Source organism: Microplitis demolitor, chromosome 1 (assembly GCF_026212275.2).
Source record: "Microplitis demolitor isolate Queensland-Clemson2020A chromosome 1, iyMicDemo2.1a, whole genome shotgun sequence".
Classification (NCBI taxonomy): domain Eukaryota; kingdom Metazoa; phylum Arthropoda; class Insecta; order Hymenoptera; family Braconidae; genus Microplitis; species Microplitis demolitor.
Window position 1 is genome coordinate 14,328,890 of NC_068545.1, and position 17,815 is coordinate 14,346,704.

Here is a 17,815-nt window from a genome sequence, read left to right on the forward strand (position 1 = left end):
TTAGGTATATGAAAATAAGAATAATATTAATGTTTAGTTTTGAAATTAATTAAATTTGCATCAAGTATTTAATGCAATTGTCTAATTAATCTGAGCTATTCATCACAAAATACATTCTTTTAATATTTTTAATATATTACACACCGTAGTTTATTATTATGATCTCTATTATATCATTATCATCATCACCATCATCATCATTATTATTAATATTATTATCCTGATTAAACAAAACGATTTGTGACGATTAAAAACAATTAAAAATTAAATCATCATTAATCGTCATAATCGTCATGGATTTTCAGATTTAATCGTCCCCAATCATCAAAAGACGATTTATTATTTTGTAACGGGGTAAAATTTAATTTATCATCAAGGAAAATCGTGATTTTCCGCGGCTGGTCAATTACCCGAGCCGTAAACCCAAATAAGTACCCGTTAGAGTTTTTCGACTTGTCGCTGGATGCGCTAATTAAAGAAGCTCGGACTTCTGTCCCAAAATGAATTAAGTGGGACGCAATTTTCCGGAAGTTGCCGAAAATGGCCGAGCTAAAAATATATAACCACAGGACAGTCACAAAATCGAGGAGGGTCGGTCGAGCCGACAAGCCTAATGGACGTCCATCTGCCGTGAGCCTTATCCAGAAGACCGGAAACCAAGGAAAGACCAAGTGAAGCTAGATAGACGCCAAGGGTATCATCCGGTGAATAAGTGCAAAGTTCAGTGTTAACATCGTAGTGCTGTGCGTAAATTATTTCTCGGCAGGTAAGTCAAAATTATTAAATTAATTAACATCGAGAATGAAGTTATCAGAACTGTTAACAACTTAGCGTCTTCAATAGAGTAAATTCTCGGCGGGGACGCCAGAATTTATGGTAGAGAAATAAAATAAAAATTAACCACGGGTTTAGTCAAATAATTCTCGGCAGCGAGGTCAGAATTTATTAATCATTAATTGTCAATTAAGGAGTAAAATTCTCGGCAGGAGGCCAGAAATTATAATAGTTATTAAGTCATCGTTATATAATCAATTGATCGGTATTTAATAAGTTAAAATTTACAAGACTAAAAATCAAGTGCTGTGAAAATCGTGGTAAAAGATTGAGATTTTAATTAATTAAATTTGAGTAGAATAAATTGATGTCAGTAAATTTATAAACTTTTTTAAGAAATTGAAATTGAATGCGAAGAAAGAAATACACGCAACGGATTGGGATAGCAATAGAGGCGTGAAATAGAGAGAGATAGCATCGGTCGCTGGCGTCAGTAAATTTCATCACTTCATTACTAAAAATTAATACTGGGAAAATTTGGTAAAGTCGAGTAATGTCGGGAAAATAATTATTATAATTAAAAGGAAAAATTAATAGTCACTAAAATTAACTTTTAAAATCGGAATTTGTAATTTGGAAAATTTAAATTGTGTGTGTGTGAGAGTTAAGTCCAGTGGACAGTAAATTGATTAAATAAAAATATGTATGTGTGTGTGTGTGTGAGAGAGAGAGTGAGAGAGATAAAATAATTCCAGGGGAATTAAAATTTTAATTAAGATCCAGGGGATCTGGCAAGTTGCCATTTTTATTTTAAAATACTTGTAAAAGTCCAGGGGACTCAGTTAAAATAATTGATCCAGGGGGATCAGGTCGGTGGCCAAATTTATTGTCCTGGGGACTAAATAGTTTTTCTTTTAAATAAGTTAGTGTTATAAAAGTCCAGGAGACTAGTTAGGTAGTAAGAGTATAAAGTCCGGTGGATAAACTTTGTTAATAAATTATAAGTGAAATAAAACCCGGTGGGTATAATTGTTATGTGACGAATAAAATTGATAATTATATTTGTTAAATATCGTGTATAATTAAATTTAATTCCTCATCAAAACATAGCAAGGTTGAAAATTACCCTGTTAAAATCTTACGATTAAAAACGATTAATGACGATTAAAATTAAAAATCGTCATGAATCGTCTTTAATCTTCATTCTGAAGATTTAATCGTTTTTAATCATCATTGACGACTTATGACGATTTAAAACAGTTTTAATCGCCACAAATCGTTTTGTTTAATCAGGGATATTATTGTTGTTGTTATATAACATATTAAATCATTTGTTTTTCATTATGTATTATAAATAATATGATAGTAAATACGAAAAAAGGAGGTTAAATGCACTACACCACATGGATCTGAATACATGCATATACGTATAAATATAGGTTTATATATATGGGGCATTCCACGCCAAATCGACCACTTTTGACCTTGACTCCTTTCGATTTCACTGAAAGTTATGAATTTTCAAAAAAAATGGCTTTTTTATTTTCAAATAGTTATAATTCTTTCAAAAATTGACTTTTCGGGACGTTTTTTTTTTTTTCAAAATTTTCGTTTTTGAATGAACTTTCAAAAAAAAAATCGGTCTGACAGTTGACCCTGCGGGCAAGCCCCATAACTTCCCGCTGCTTTCAAGCTCCTTGAGCTCGAAATCATTGTTGAGAAGACATTTTCGAGCTCGAAAATACTTTCGTATGCCTTTGTTTTCGAAAAATGACGTTTTTTACCATATTTTCTGCTATGATATCTCTCGAACGAATTCACAGATCGAGACGGTTGAGATGGCAATCGACGCGTTTTATTGAGTTCTAGAGCTGATCAAATTTTGAAATCGATTTATCGTTTTTGAGAAATTAAAAAAAAATAAAAATAAATTTTTTTTTTTTGAATTCTTTCGTAAACGGTTTCTCTTGAACGAATGAATCGATTTTGATGGTTGGGGTGGCATTCGACGCGGCTTATAAAGTTTCAGAGCTGATTAGATTTTGGAATCAATCCATCGAGCGAATTAAAAGTTATTCAAAAAAAACATTTTTGAAAAAATTTAATTTTTGAAATATCTCCGAACTTACCTTACCAATTAATCTCAAATTTCAAGTGCTTATAATATTTAACAAGCCGCATCGAACAACACCTCGACGATCAAAATCGGTCCATCCGTTCAAGAGTTATAAATATTTACATACATACATCAGAATAGCTTCCTAGAACCTCAAAACGTCGACATCTGTTGGAATTTCGATTTTCGCAAATCGGGGTGAAAACAATAACTTCTCGAAATTTTTGAAAATCATCGACTTTCTTAGCGGGAAGTTAAAAATACAAAAATATTTTAAGATGATAAATTCTGTGAAATTATTTGAGAGAAACCGTTATTTTCTTGAAGTTCGAAATTTTTTATTTATTCATTATTTTTTTTTTTTATTTTTTTTTTTTTTTTTCAAAAAAAACTTCAAATAATTCCACGATTATTCCCGCCAATCCCAGAGTGGGCCGAATTTTTTTTCTATTTATTTTATTCGAATGAAAAAAAATTTTCATATTTCCAATACTAAAAAATTTTTTTTCTTCAAAAACTTTGTTTCTATAATAAAATAAATGCAACTAAACGATTTTACAGTAGTATATACTCGATTCATAGTCTCATTCTACAACTAAAATGACTCGGATTGTTGTTTATATGTTAAAAACTTTTCAAACTTAAATGAACATCGAGTATGTAAAATATTTAAACGCCAGAGAAAAAACTAATAAATGATTCGTTGAATTATTTTTAAAATCATTGACTATTAATTATATCAAACATAAATCCTAGTCATTTTAGTTGTAGAATGAGACTATGAATCAAGTATATAATACTGTATAATCGTCCCTAGTAGCAATTTGGTAAAAACCTTGTGCCAGCATGGATCAAGATACTTTAGAAAGATTTTAGATCACGAATTGTACAATAATTGGTCCAGATTCTTGATCAAGATTATTGATCAAAACTTGAGCCAGACTGTGGTCAGAATTTATCAAGAATTTGACCAGAAATCTGGGGCCATCTATTACTAAACTTTGGGACTATCTTATAGAGTAAAGGTTCTCATTCTATATTAGTTTCATTTACAATACTGTAGTCGCGAAGTGAGTTCTCTGTAGAAAATGAATCTATTTTTTTTTTAAATACGAGTGACAGCTTATTAAATTTATCAATAAATTTGACATGACATTTTTTTTTATAAATCAATATAGCAATTTTTATAAGTCAAAACCAAATAGAAAAAACGAGAGACTCTGATTATTAGCAATAAATAAAAAATTAGTAGAGGAAGCGTAAAATTAACAAACGATTATGAAAGAAGAAGCAATTTTCAATAAAATTGTCACAACTTCCGGAATTCTATTCCCATTATTTATGATTTTAATTATTCATCTTAATCTATTAAAAAACTTCAAAAAATTTTTAAGTGCTAGAAAATTCTGGAAATCAGCTGTTCTAGGCTTTACTACAAACTCAATGCGTAATTGTAAAAAAATAACATTTTTAAACTTGTTGGCTAGACTACAAATGAGAACCACGCCAATACTATACTTTTCACATTCAAGTAGAAAGGAGGGAAGTAGGTGCGCGCTCGTCGTCTTTTGCGTTTCTCACGCAAGTCTATGTCAAGCCTCTGGGCCAAGAATTTGATCAAATTCTGATCACAGACTGGCTCAAGTCTGCTACCAGTCTGGATAAAGAATCTTGATCAAGTGTCTTGGTCGAAATCGAAAGGAGTCAGGGGTCAAAAGTGGTCGATTCGGCGTGGAATGCCCCATATACATTACACACATAAAATAACACATACCCAATACAAGAGAGAGAAGAGTAAACAGGCAGCGCGCACCCTGTGGGCCCTGTGGCAGTGCCTTCTCTCTCGCTCATTCTTTCTCGCTCATTTCCGTTGCACTTTTTTCTGACGTTTTACTTTTTCTGTGTTAGGTCCCCATCCCAAACCCGCGTAAAAAAGCTTAGCTTCAAAAATTGAAAAAAATTTTTTTGTTAATGAAAATATCAAATATTTATAAATAAAAAAAAATTAAATTTATTTGTATCTATCAAAACGGCTTGTGAGCGTCAATTTTCTTAACCATTCAAGTTAGAAAATAATTTCTTTAAAACGATGATTTTTAATTATTTTTTCCGGCTAATCACATAAACTTTTTTTTTTTTATCAAGAACTAAAATATGAAAAATTAACAATATGATATATTTACAGTAAATTTTATGATTTTTAATTTTAAAATAGTGGATGTCAATAATCAGTACGTAATATTGAAGTTACATCTCATATTGACAGGTTAGTAGCAGTGATGTCAGAACGTGGGATTTTTTTACCCCCTCCTGCCATTGCACTCCATGCTATTTCACCACGGGAAGGGGTAAAAAAATCCCACGTTCTAGCATCACTGGTTAATAGACAGCGCCGTAACGTCTCTTTTTTAAACATAAGTCTGTCACAAACCTTAACGACAATTCCGGATTCCGGTGAACCCACGCTGTCATGTATTTACTATTTAATGGTTATAAAAAAAGTGATTAATCGATTTTAATTTTTGGTTGATTAAAAAATATTTTGAGTAGTTTCGTGATTGAAATCTGTCCAATTAATTGATAAACTAGAAATTATTTGGAGACTTTATTCCCTATATTTAGTTCTACAGATTAATGACGCATGCGCATTATGGGTGTCAATAATTGGAGTAACAGCATGTAAATAGTTAAATCAGTCGAGTTTTTAACCTGTTAATAATTGGTGTATCCTGGTTATTTATTTCATCACTTGAAATTAATTAGTAAATCTAATTTATTATTATTAAAAAGCATGAATTTGATTAGATAAAAGATTAATTACGACACTGTTAAAATCCAAATTCAATAATATTAATCGTTAATATGGTAAAAAAAAAAAAAATGAAATAATAATCGTGTCTCTTATAGTGTCAATAATTGGTGTTTTTACCTCAGAAATTAATTATTAGTACTGTAAAATTGTGAGTGATAATTTAACGCGTGATATTACTCTCTGGGGGCATACCTGACCAACTGCCAAACTATAAGATGAGTTGCCACATCATTTTCGTCTTCAGCTTCTTCTGCTGGAATTATCAATTTTCTAATTATCCTGGTATTTATTGTGCAATCATATGTATCAACCATTATTTGAAAAATATCATTATCAATTAATAATTATTGAGGTAATAGATTATATTCTTATTACTTACCAACACGAAAATCAATATATCCTTCTCCACCTGAGAGAACTAACATCGCTGGTTGTGTACCATCAGAAATAGCGCTTTGACCTCCGTGACCTGATAATTGAGCGACAGAAAAAAAAATTTTTTTTTAATGAGTCTCAAAATCTTTTTGTTGAATAAAAATAAGTGAATGCGTGCCCTCGCAGATTTGGATCACGCTGGAAACACCGTGGATCCACCATGGTTACACGGTGGCCGTGGTACCAGATCATGCGATATTTTCACCCTTTCCCGAGGTGAAATAGTATGGAGTGTAATGGCAGGAGGGGGTAAAAATATGGCACGATCTGGCAGCACTGCACGGTGGGTTTGTTCCATTTTACCACCGTGAATACTAAGGTGGCTCATTTGAAACGACTATTTTTTTTTTTTCGTTCCATTGACGGAATATTATTCTAGACATAAAAAAAAAATTTCCACCAAATTTGAGCCCTTAATTTTAATTTTAAGTACTCGCTAAATGAATTTGAAATTTTCCCATTTAATTAACACGTAAATTTTAATTTTTTTTTTCAATTATCTACAACTTCGCGGCATTTCATAATATTTAGTCGCTATCAGGCGGAAATGACAATGGAATCTTTCCTCTTTAAAAGTACTTATAGCTAATTTGCGTTTTGTAACCGGCCTCACCGGTAAAAATTCTTAAAGTCAATTTTTTCTCGAATTTCATGGTTTTTTTCATTTTACTCGCAAACCACTAACTTTAGAACAAAATTGTACAGAACTTTTTTGTAAGGAATTTAATTTCCTACAAAAAAAGTTATTTGACCCAATATCGTAGAACCCGTAGTTTTCGAGATAAATCTAATTAAATATCGCAAAATTTTAAAAATCGCTGTTTTATCCGAGATTTTAGTACTTTTTTTTATAAAATTATGGCCGAAAAAATATATAACATATAATGGTAAATATATCATAAAAAAAATGTCATGTCATACGAAACTGTCTCCTATTACACTTAATTCCATCTTTTCTTATCCATACAAAGTTTGAAAACCGGCCCTTGGATGGCCCATCGCCGGGGAAGTATGATAATTAGCGGCCGGTCATTGACAATGAATTTTCTACATTCTGAACTGTGTGACACTCCAATTATTCAAGTCAAATCAGAAATGGAGGACAGCTCAGATGTGTAAATATATATGTTGAAGAATGTTGATATTTTTTATTAAAATTAGAAAAAAAGCAAACTCCAAAAAAGTTCAAGTATCTTTTAGTTTTAGTCTCCGAACAAAACCGTAGAGATGATAATTATATAAAAACTAACAAATTTTGTCATTCCTTGGATTATTTATCTAATATTGATTAATTATTCGATTTTATCACTGCACATTCCGATTTTTAGTGTAATTTTTTGGTAATGTGAATATCAAACGACCACATAAAATAAAAAAAAAAAATTTCTAATAATTAAAATCATAAAAAATGCATAGTTAGCAATTTATTATTAGATGACTCATTTTAGTCCTCTTCTTATTAATTTTTATACTGCAACCAATATCACTGTGTGATGTACGTGGTAATAATTTAATTGAATCAATTAATTAATAAGTATTAGATAAATAAAGCGAGAAATCTCAAAATTTTTTATTTTCTATAAAATCGTCATTCTCATAGTTTTATTCGGCAACTTAAGCTACGAAGGACTTGAATTGTTTTTGAATTTTTTCTACATTTAATATAAATTGTGAACATTAATATATGCGGCAACTTTAGGAGTGTGTGAATAGCGTTCGAATCAAATAGTACTACCACGTTTAAATTCTGGGCTTTTTCTGAATTAACTCAATTAGTATACAAAAAAAAGTTTGGTGACAGTAGAGCACTACCTCTCTGCTTCGCGCCCGAGGTGTGAAATAAATTAATTATTTTAGACGGCCAACTTCATACTGTCGAATTTTCGTTAGCAATGCGCGCGCATTTCCGTTATTTATTAAAATTTTATTTTCAACGCGCCAAAAGAAGTGTATCATTAAAAAGTTAAAATTTAAAAAATAGGTTGCTAAAATATGTGTAATTTATTAACATGAATATCATGCAATAAAAAGTATAAATTTTTATTTAATGAGTTATATTACCAGGGACAGCGACAAACATTTTGACAGCATCTCGGTGACCATGGAAGCTCAGTTGAGCATGTGCCATACTGCAATATGGTACAGAACTTCCAGGTGTGACACCTTGATCTGAAGCAAATACTCTAACTCCAACACCAGGGGCATCACTTTTACTTCCAACACTTTGTACTCTAGATACTGTCAAAGATCCTCCAGCACCTTTTTTAAAATAAATCAACTATCAAATTTTTTAATCATTTTTAACTTCTCGCTTATTTTCAAAAATTCGGAAAGTTATTGGTTTCAGTCCGATTTTCGAAAACCAAATTTCTATCAGATTTTGACGTTTTGAGGTTCTAGGAAGCTATCCTGACTAATTTCATGATGATGTCCGAGTGTATGTATGTGTATACGTACGTATGTATGTATGTAAATATTTATAACTATTGAACGGATGAACCGATTTTGATCGTTAAGGTGTTATTCGACGCGGCTTGTTAATATCTAAAAACCGTAAAAAATTGAGCTTGATCGGTCAAGTGCGTTCGAAGATATTTCAAAAATAAAATTTTTTCGGAAATGTTTTCTTTAGATAACGTTTAATATGCTCAATAGATCGATTCCAAAATCTAATCAGCTCTGAAACTTTATAAGCCGCGTCGAATGCCACCCCAACCATCAAAATCGATTCATTCGTTCAAGAGAAACCGTTTACGAAAGAATTCAAAAAAAAAAAATTTATTTTTATTTTTTTGAAATTTCTCAAAAACGATAAATCAATTTCAAAATTTGATCAGCTCTAGAACTCAATAAAATGCGTCGATTGCACCTCAACCGTCTCAATCGGTCAATTCGTTCGAGAGATATCGTTGGAGAAAAAATGGTAAAACACGTTGTTTTCCGAAAACAAAGGCACACAAAAATATTTTCAAGCTCGAAGAGCTTGAAAATGTATTCACAACAATGTTTTCGAGCTCGAGGAGCTCGAAGACAGCGGGAAGTTTTGGGGCTGGCCCGCAGCGTCAACTGATAGACCGATTTTTTTTATTATAATAATTATTATGTAATTACTTACTTTCCGACAATGGTACAGATATGATAACACCATTACCCGTTCCAATCCACAGTCTGTTAGATGAGATGAGTAACGCTGTGATTCTAACAAAAGAAAAACCAAGTTTTCCAGTACCAAGCATTTTACTGACGTACGGTTCGATGTCTACGTCTTGTAGATGTTGATACGTATGAGCATGATATAATCTTAATGTTGAATCTAATCTGATGCTAACCCACACGCCTTCACCAAGCCAAGCTAATTGTCTGACTTGTGATTCTCGCCTTGGATGTGCGTCAATGGTACACTGAAAACAGATTCCTAATTTTCACTCTTATATTTTATAATTCTGTTATATTACTTTAATATAATTAACATAAATAAATTACAAATTTATTATGATATTTTATACTAGATTTTAAGAATAATAATAATATTTTCAATTTACCTCGAGAGTCATAAGAATCGGATCAATTACATGAATTTTATTTCTGTACCCACACCAAACTGTTTTTCCTGAAACAGATGTCATGCATCTAATTGCATGCTGTGGACTTCCTAAAGTCATAACGTGATATTTAGACAAATCCCACTGTCCGTCAGAACCTCTGCGAAATATTGCCACTGTTCCATCAGCAAGAGCTACTAGGACCCTACCCTGTATGTGACTAAAAATCATAAATATTTTAACTGACATTCAATCAATTAATTATAATAGTACATTACGTAACGAGTGGATTATCAGCCATTATTCGTCAAGCCAAATGGCTTTAGTATGCACCAGAGGCATGCACACACGAACTGTAGGCGAGTTCTTAGTGCCGGTCAGAGACGAGTGCTAAAGATTTTGTGTTTGACAGATAATAGTTAGTCCATAAGTTACGCACTATACTTTACTCAACGCATGTCTGGTTATCCTGATTCATCAAATATATACTTCGTAGTCACAGTGATCGTTTACTGATACAATGCTAAATTGCATTTATTGGATATTATGAATTCTACTGTAAAAATATTCTGTGAGAGCGATAAATTAATATAAAATGTAAAAAACTAATTGAAAATTTTTAAATATGTTAGTGTATGTAACTCTGAAACCATTTGGCGTCAACATTTTGTGATAGTAGAGTACATGTAAGAGAGGTATTCAATAATGGCTCTAGTAGAGTGTTATTATTAATTCATTATGTCACGCTGGTGAAAAATTTAGAAATCTACATTTGCTTCCTCATTTATTATAGTACACCGGTCGATAAACGGCAGCTTGGTGTTCGCTTCTCTAGCGGATCCGAACTACTGTAAATTGTCGTATTTTACAGAAAAATATCCTATTTTACTGCAAATTTGCCGCATTTTACGGTAATTTGCCGTAATTAGTGGCATTTTTACTGTAATACAGTGAAATACTTCACTTTACGGTGAAATACCGTAACATACGCAAATTTGCGGTAAAATACCGCACCTTTACCGAAAAGTACCGCTGGCTTGCCGCAAATTCACAATGAATTGCCTTTACTTTCACCGTATCTTTACCATAAAATACCGCGAACTACCGTAACTTACCACAAAATACCGTATTCAACCGTAAAATATCGTATTTGACCGTGATTCGGATTCACCAGGATTTACTGCTATGATAAAACAGGTTAGTCGTACATGCGTTAAATAAAATAAATATATGAATAAAATATTTACACTATCCCTAATACTGCATCCTTGAGCATTACTGTATGCAAACAGATAGACCATTTAGCAACCGCTGAATGAACATAAATAGCTCCGTTTTGAGCTCCTAACCACATAGTTGGTTGGATTGACGAAATTTTTTCAATGGTTGCATCATTATCATCAGATGCTTTTGGTTCATCTGAATCAATTTCTCTTCGAGTTGATGTGTTATCGATATTACTTTGAACAAAATAAATTTTACCTATGAGAGCTGATTCACTATCAGCTATTTCTAAGCTTTGAGGTTCGGTATTTGAACTGTGATCAATATCAGTTATTTTTACCGAGCTATCACTCGGCTTTTCTTCTAAAGAACTGGGTCCTTCAGATGTTGCTTGACTTTGATCGTTGGAATCTTCTATTTTCTGGCAGTTTTTAGTCTCATTACTCGTTGTGGCTTCTCCGGCAATTGACTGATCGCTATTGTGATTGGCACGTTGGACATTACCCAGTTCTGTTTCACTAATTCCATTCACTATTCGAGGTGAAGAATCTTCTGTATTATGAATGTAATCGCTTTCTTTGGCACCAGGTACACTTGCAATACAGAGCAAATGGCTCTGACAAACATTGAACACTTGTAAAATATCAGCAGGATTATTAGCATCTATCACAGATACTTTCGACATTTTTTGAGTTGACGTGCAAATCCATACAAGTGAACTCAATTGTTGATCTTGTTGTTCTGCTTCTAAGCGTCGCTGCTCAGATTCCTGTAGTTCTTTATCCAAATGTTCAACGGCATCTTCAACCTCGCCTTTTACTACTACTGTTTCTTTAGCTTCATCGGCGTAAAAAACACTTCCACCAACAGCTAATCCACCATCGCGAGTTTTTCCACCACTTAAATTAACTCCAGCCCCACACCAGATCTAAAATGTATTACAGAGCATAGGAGAAAATTTCATTTTTTTTTATACGATAATTTCTAATTTTATTATTAATAAATAAACGTTTTAAATTGAGAGATCTAATTTTAAGATTTTTAAATAGATTAGTGCGATTTTCGAAGTTTAAAAGAAACAAAAAAAAAAATTTCGCTCAAATTTTTAGACATCATAGAATTCTTAAGACATGTTAAGTGGAAAAAAACAAGAATTTAACTATGACAAACTTTCAGTAGTTATCAAATTTTTTTCAGAATCCTTCTATTAGTATACTTCATAACAAATAATTATTTTTCATAAACATACCATAGTGAAAAAGAAGTTTTTATAATACCAGCAATGAAATTTAAAGTTTCAATGTCAATCTATACAAGTCAATTTCAGTCCAATGCCACGAACTAGTATAGTACACACCTAGGGAGGAAAATAGGACATTTCAACCCGCAAGTATAATGGCCTACCCGAGCCGAAGGCGTTCCTTAGTGTGTATACAAATTTTCACCAGATTTGTACCTGAAAGTTTAAATTTCTGCCTGTTTGTGGGAAAAATGGCGCATACGCTAATTTTTATCATTTGTTTTTTGATAAAAAAAAGAATGACTTTTTTCCTTCTGAACAGGGCAGGAATTTTAACTTTCGATGCAGGTATGGTAAAAAAATCTCGGCTACTTTAAAGCAAGTTTTGGGTACTTGAAAAATTTAAATAATAGTATATTACACACCTAGGGCAGTAAAGTAAGAAATGTCTCAGATCATATGTAACTGTTGGTCGAAGCGAAGCCGACAAATATTCGATCTGAGGCTTTCTTATTTACTGCCCAAGGAGTGTATACTATTTTTCTCCTTAACGGAGGCGGAAAGCGGCAACTTCGCTTTGCACAGCGGGACGAAAGTTGATGCTTTCCGCCCGGAGAAAAATAATTTGTAAAATACGCAATGACATGATTAATTTTTAAACTGTGTCCGAAGATACTATTGTCACACTATTGCATTAAAAGTTTTTTTAATACTTTTTCATTAATTAAAATAAAATAGCAAATGACGAAAAATAGAGCCGTGACCATGAATGATATTTCTACCCTTTTTTTTTTTTTAGAAAATAACGTCGATATTTTTTAAATATAATTGTAATATGTATTAAAATAAATTTACTTTCATTCCCGATTCAGTTTCTTGAAGAGGACGACAATAAACAGGAACTGGTACTGGTTGTCTTGCAGGCGCGCTTGGTTTTCCAGGCAAACTCCATCCATAAGCTTGCAAACGACCGTCTTCTTTTCTTACATGGGCTCTAACTTGTCGATATTGTTCTTTTCGTTCATTTGCAAGTCTAGCCACCCGCTTCTCTGACGAGCTGAAATATCTACTATGTGAATATGCTTTCACAATGCTAAGATAATAGTTAAATATATGCTTTAAAATTTATTGCAGTAATTATTATAGAATAAAAAGCGAACGTGCAATAGAATAATACATTTTTTTATTTCAAGAAAGACTAAATAGTTAAAATAATTAAATAATAACCGTTTAAAAAAATATACAATCCATTATTTACACCTTTAAATTTTTGACTAGTAGTTTCATTTAAAATCACATTGTATTTTATAAGTGGACATAGTTAAAAGTATTTATTTAAATGAATATTAAAAAATTTATTTAACTGAATATTAAAAAAAAAAAAATATTTAACGTATTTAAGTCTCCAAAAACTCTGTATTTCTTTAAGTACCTTTTTTGACCCCCCTCCCCCTCCCCTCTATATCTTTACTCAATTTGAAATATAAACTTTATAACCGATAAATTTATAAAATTTTAGTAAAGATAAATAAACAGATATAAAAATTCATCATAGAAAGTCTTGAAGTTTAAGTTTGAAAGTAAACTATTTACAACTATTTAATATTTTGAGTGCTTCTAAATTAATTTAATTCTCACATAGTGTCTCCTTGGTCAAAAATCTCATGACGATTTTTTAATGTACGTCTACGCATTGCATCTAATGGCGGTGCTGGTACTACTTGATTTGTCGGAGCACTATAACGAATATGCGGCAATGCATGAGGATTTCGATGTAAAGATCCTCGGTCAGCTGGTCCAGTAAAAAGATTACTAAAACTTCATTTCAAAAGTACTCAAAATTAGTGAATGTTTATTTTTTATCATTAATATTAAATTATATACATATATACATTCAACTTGTCGTCATAAGCCTGATCTAGGGGACGCAGAGGAAATTCTTCCTGAAATTTCAGAATCCCTTTAAGGAGGTTTGATACCAATTTTCGAAATAATACCAAAATAATTTTTAATCTCAGGAATTTGGACGAGGTTGAATAAAAGAATTAAATCATTAATTATTTGAACGTTTTGTCAATTGTATTTGATTATATTTGATTGTATTATAAACAATTAAACAATTTAAAAACAAATAATGGCAATATATAAATATATATTAGGGTGATTCATTTCCGCGAAATTTTTTTTTCTAAATGCTCAAGCAAAATCTCAATCTACATCGAAAAAAATAAATTCTCACCAAATATGAGCTCTTAATTCCAATGCTAAGTACTTACTATTTCAATTTGATTTTTTCCCATTTCAAATACACGTAAATAAAATTACTTTTTTTTTAACTTTCTAATACTCAGCTGCGTTTTATGATATCAACGCGGTTTTCGTCGCAAATTGTAGGGCATTTGGTGTTCTTCAAAAGTGCCTATAATTACTTAGCTGTAATTCCAGCTGTTTCACTTGTGTCCGTTGCGGAAGTCATTTTTCCTATGAAATTGATCTTTATTGGCTTGCAGAACGTAAACCAATGAAAGTACACTAAAATTGCTAGTGAGAATTTTATAGGAAATTTTATTCCCTTCAAAAAAAGTCCTATGAGTCAAGTCTCTAAAGTCCATAGTTTCCGAGTTATAGTCATTTTAATCATTTGAGAAATAAAATATCAAATATACACGGAAAAAAAAATATTGTGCTCACCACTCAACGGTATCGTGATATTCACTTTCCTCGGTTGGTTATACGTTGTATACGGAAAGTGTTGGTCTATTGGATCGTGATTATCGCGATCCAGGCGGATCCCGAAATCATAAGATCATTTGAGGAAATCATAAAAACATTTGAGGTTAAAATAGATGAATTTTTAACTTTAACTTCATTACAATTTTATTTTTAGTTGGAATTAATAATTACATATTAATAATTCTAATAAGTGCAATAAAAAATTATTATTTAATATTAAGAAATGTAATCAAGTAATAGAATATACGTAAGTAATTGATGTAAATTTTTTATTAAATAATTTGAGTGGTGATATTATGAGTGGTGGCGCTTGAGAAGTAGATCGCGATAATCACGATCCGTTTTAGTATGATATGGATACGTTAACTGACGATCACTATACATTTAAGTATATTCACAATCCGTAGGATTATTATAAGTATCTAGTGTTTCATTCATATTGATATATATATCATGAAAATCAAGTAATAATTTAGTACTAATCACGATACAACTGTCGCTCTCCGCTGGTGAGCGATAAGCGCAATATTTTTTTTTTTCAGTGTATATTTGATATTTTATTTCTCAAATTATAAAAATGATTATAACTCGGAAACTATGGACTTTAGAGACTTGACTCATAGGACTTTTTTTGAAGGGAATAAAATTTCCTATAAAATTCTCATTAGCAATTTTAGTGTACTTTCATTGGTTTACGTTCTGCAAGCCAATAAAGATCAATTCCATAGGAAAAATGACTTCCGCAACGGACACAAGTGAAACAGCTGGAATTACAGCTAAGTAATTATAGGCACTATTGAAGAACACCATATGCCCTACAATTTGCGACGAAAACCGCGTTGATATCATGAAACGCAGCTGAGTATTAGAAAGTTAAAAAAAAGTAATTTTATTTACGTGTATTTGAAATGGGAAAAAATCAAATTGAAATAGTAAGTACTTAGCATTGGAATTAAGAGCTCATATTTGGTGAGAATTTATTTTTTTTTATGTAGATTGAGATTTTGCTTGAGCATTTAGAAAAAAAAATTTTTGCGGAAATGAATCACCCTAATATATATATATATATATATATATATATATATATATATAGTGATCTAACATTATATTCAATAATAAGTTACCTTAATACAAATTCTTTATGTCCAAATATCACATAAGTTAAAATAACAAAACTTGATACAATTCATCAAGTAACAGTAATCCATTTAATTCTTTTATTCTTTTATTCAACCTCGTCCAAATTCCTGAGATTAAAAATTATTGAGTATATATCATGGGCACGATTCAACAACAACATAATACCAAAATTCTGAAATTTTTTTTTTATCGAAGGAGTTATAAAAGAAAGGATCACTGTTAAAATTTCAAATCGATTCACTTCACCGTTATCGAGAAATAAATTTTCAAAGTTCGTTCTTACACACGGGCGTAAATGGAAGTCATTTTTCAAAGTGCTATAGTTTTTGCTACAATATTAACATCGCTATAAATGATTCAGTATCAAATAATTAGAATTTCTGGACACATGAATATTTTTTAACTTCCCGCTGTTATGTCCGACTTCGCAAACTTCTCTTACAGTCACTCATGTTGAAAACTCCATAGGAATACAAATTCCATTTTCTCTTGAAAAAAACAAGGATAAGTTCAATGAAGTGTGACAAACCTATTCTACCAGATTTCTTTCTTTCTGTCTTTCATTCTCATATTCTTCGGTCCCCACTTAGTGTCAGCTAAGATCACTCTAATGCGCACAATTAGGATTGGCTAAATTAAGTTCCGTCAACGGGACATCTCACAAGATGCAACTCACCAAAAAATTTCCCTTTCCCTTAAACTCGGACCCCCATGGTTGCGGCGTTTGAGAAAATTTTGAATCTAAAAACTCACTCTACCGAGCACAGGCTTGCATTTCGGTCATCAGCTGAATTCGAAGTTTTCAGTCAAGAGTCACAAACTAGGTACAGCGGTATCCTCAATTTTTATATTTAATAAAACCGATAGAAATCGCTTTTACAAATCAATAAAATAAATACTAAAGAAAATTGCATCGCGAAAAAAAATTATAACAGTAAAAATATATCAAAGTATACATTTATACAGCTATATATATATATAAAAAAAATATCACGCATCGAGGAAACAAGTATAATAGAAAGAAATATTAAATAAATGTTCAACGTTAAAAGCCAACTCCTTTAAAGAGCACTGTTTCTATTTCCTGCGAAGGAAAATAAAGGAATTTTTAAGTTCAATATAAAATAAAAATTTCTGTATCGAAAGCAGTAAATATAAAAAAAAAAAAAAAATAATAAATAATAACAAAAGTGTTATTGGTTGTGAGTGATAAGTGTTAATTCAAATTTGTGAAAATTATTCTATCCGAAAATTCAAATCCAAAGATTTTGAGTGTAATTATTTAATGACCAAGGTAATAAAGATATCCCTTTAAAGAGTATTAGCTCTATTTTCTTCAAAGAAAATTAAAGGAGTTTTTATTGCCAAATTAAAATTGAAGTTTAAAATAAAAAAAAACATAAGTGACAATAAATTTTGTGTATTATTCATAAAATAAGTTAAGCAATAAGTCTTCACCCCACCCTCATCAGGAGATTGCTTGCATCGAGACCGAGCCGCCAATTCCAAGAGTTGACAACGCGGGAATGATCTCAAGGAAAAAAAAATATAAATATATACTTCAGCACAAAAGGTAAGGCAACTATAATTGACTTCTTTTCTTTTCAATTCTTAATAACTTTTCTAATCAGCCTCAAAAAAGAGGAAATAAGGAAGCTATTAAGTTAAAAATCGTATGTATTGATCAGCGCATTATTTTTACGTTCATATACCTATAAAGATAACTCTGTTTTTACCGAAATAGAAATGAAAGAAAGTCCACATCGAAACGTATTCCAAAATAAATAAATTAAGGCTTG

At 31.3% G+C, this 17,815-nt stretch overlaps 1 protein-coding gene across 13 annotated transcripts in view; it reads right to left on the reverse strand.

Annotated features, from left to right (window-relative positions):
- The window catches only part of LOC103577696 (JNK-interacting protein 3), a 58,549-nt gene that overhangs the window by 20,058 nt on the left and 20,676 nt on the right, over positions 1-17,815 (reverse strand). For 6 of the 13 annotated variants that reach the window (XM_014439761.2, XM_014439757.2, XM_014439756.2 and 3 more), the window contains 7 exons: positions 13,782-13,961; positions 12,999-13,200; positions 10,927-11,831; positions 9,680-9,899; positions 9,253-9,538; positions 8,199-8,396; positions 6,082-6,171 (listed from right to left, as the gene is read on the reverse strand). In XM_014439761.2, coding sequence (XP_014295247.1) covers positions 6,082-6,171; positions 8,199-8,396; positions 9,253-9,538; positions 9,680-9,899; positions 10,927-11,831; positions 12,999-13,200; positions 13,782-13,961 — 2,081 coding nt within the window. Of the gene's footprint in view, positions 1-3,311; positions 4,832-5,894; positions 5,956-6,081; positions 6,172-8,198; positions 8,397-9,252; positions 9,539-9,679; positions 9,900-10,926; positions 11,832-12,998; positions 13,201-13,781; positions 13,962-17,815 lie in introns of those variants that run through there. The other 7 variants (XR_008404036.1, XM_014439762.2, XM_014439758.2 and 4 more) reach the window with 4 other exon arrangements.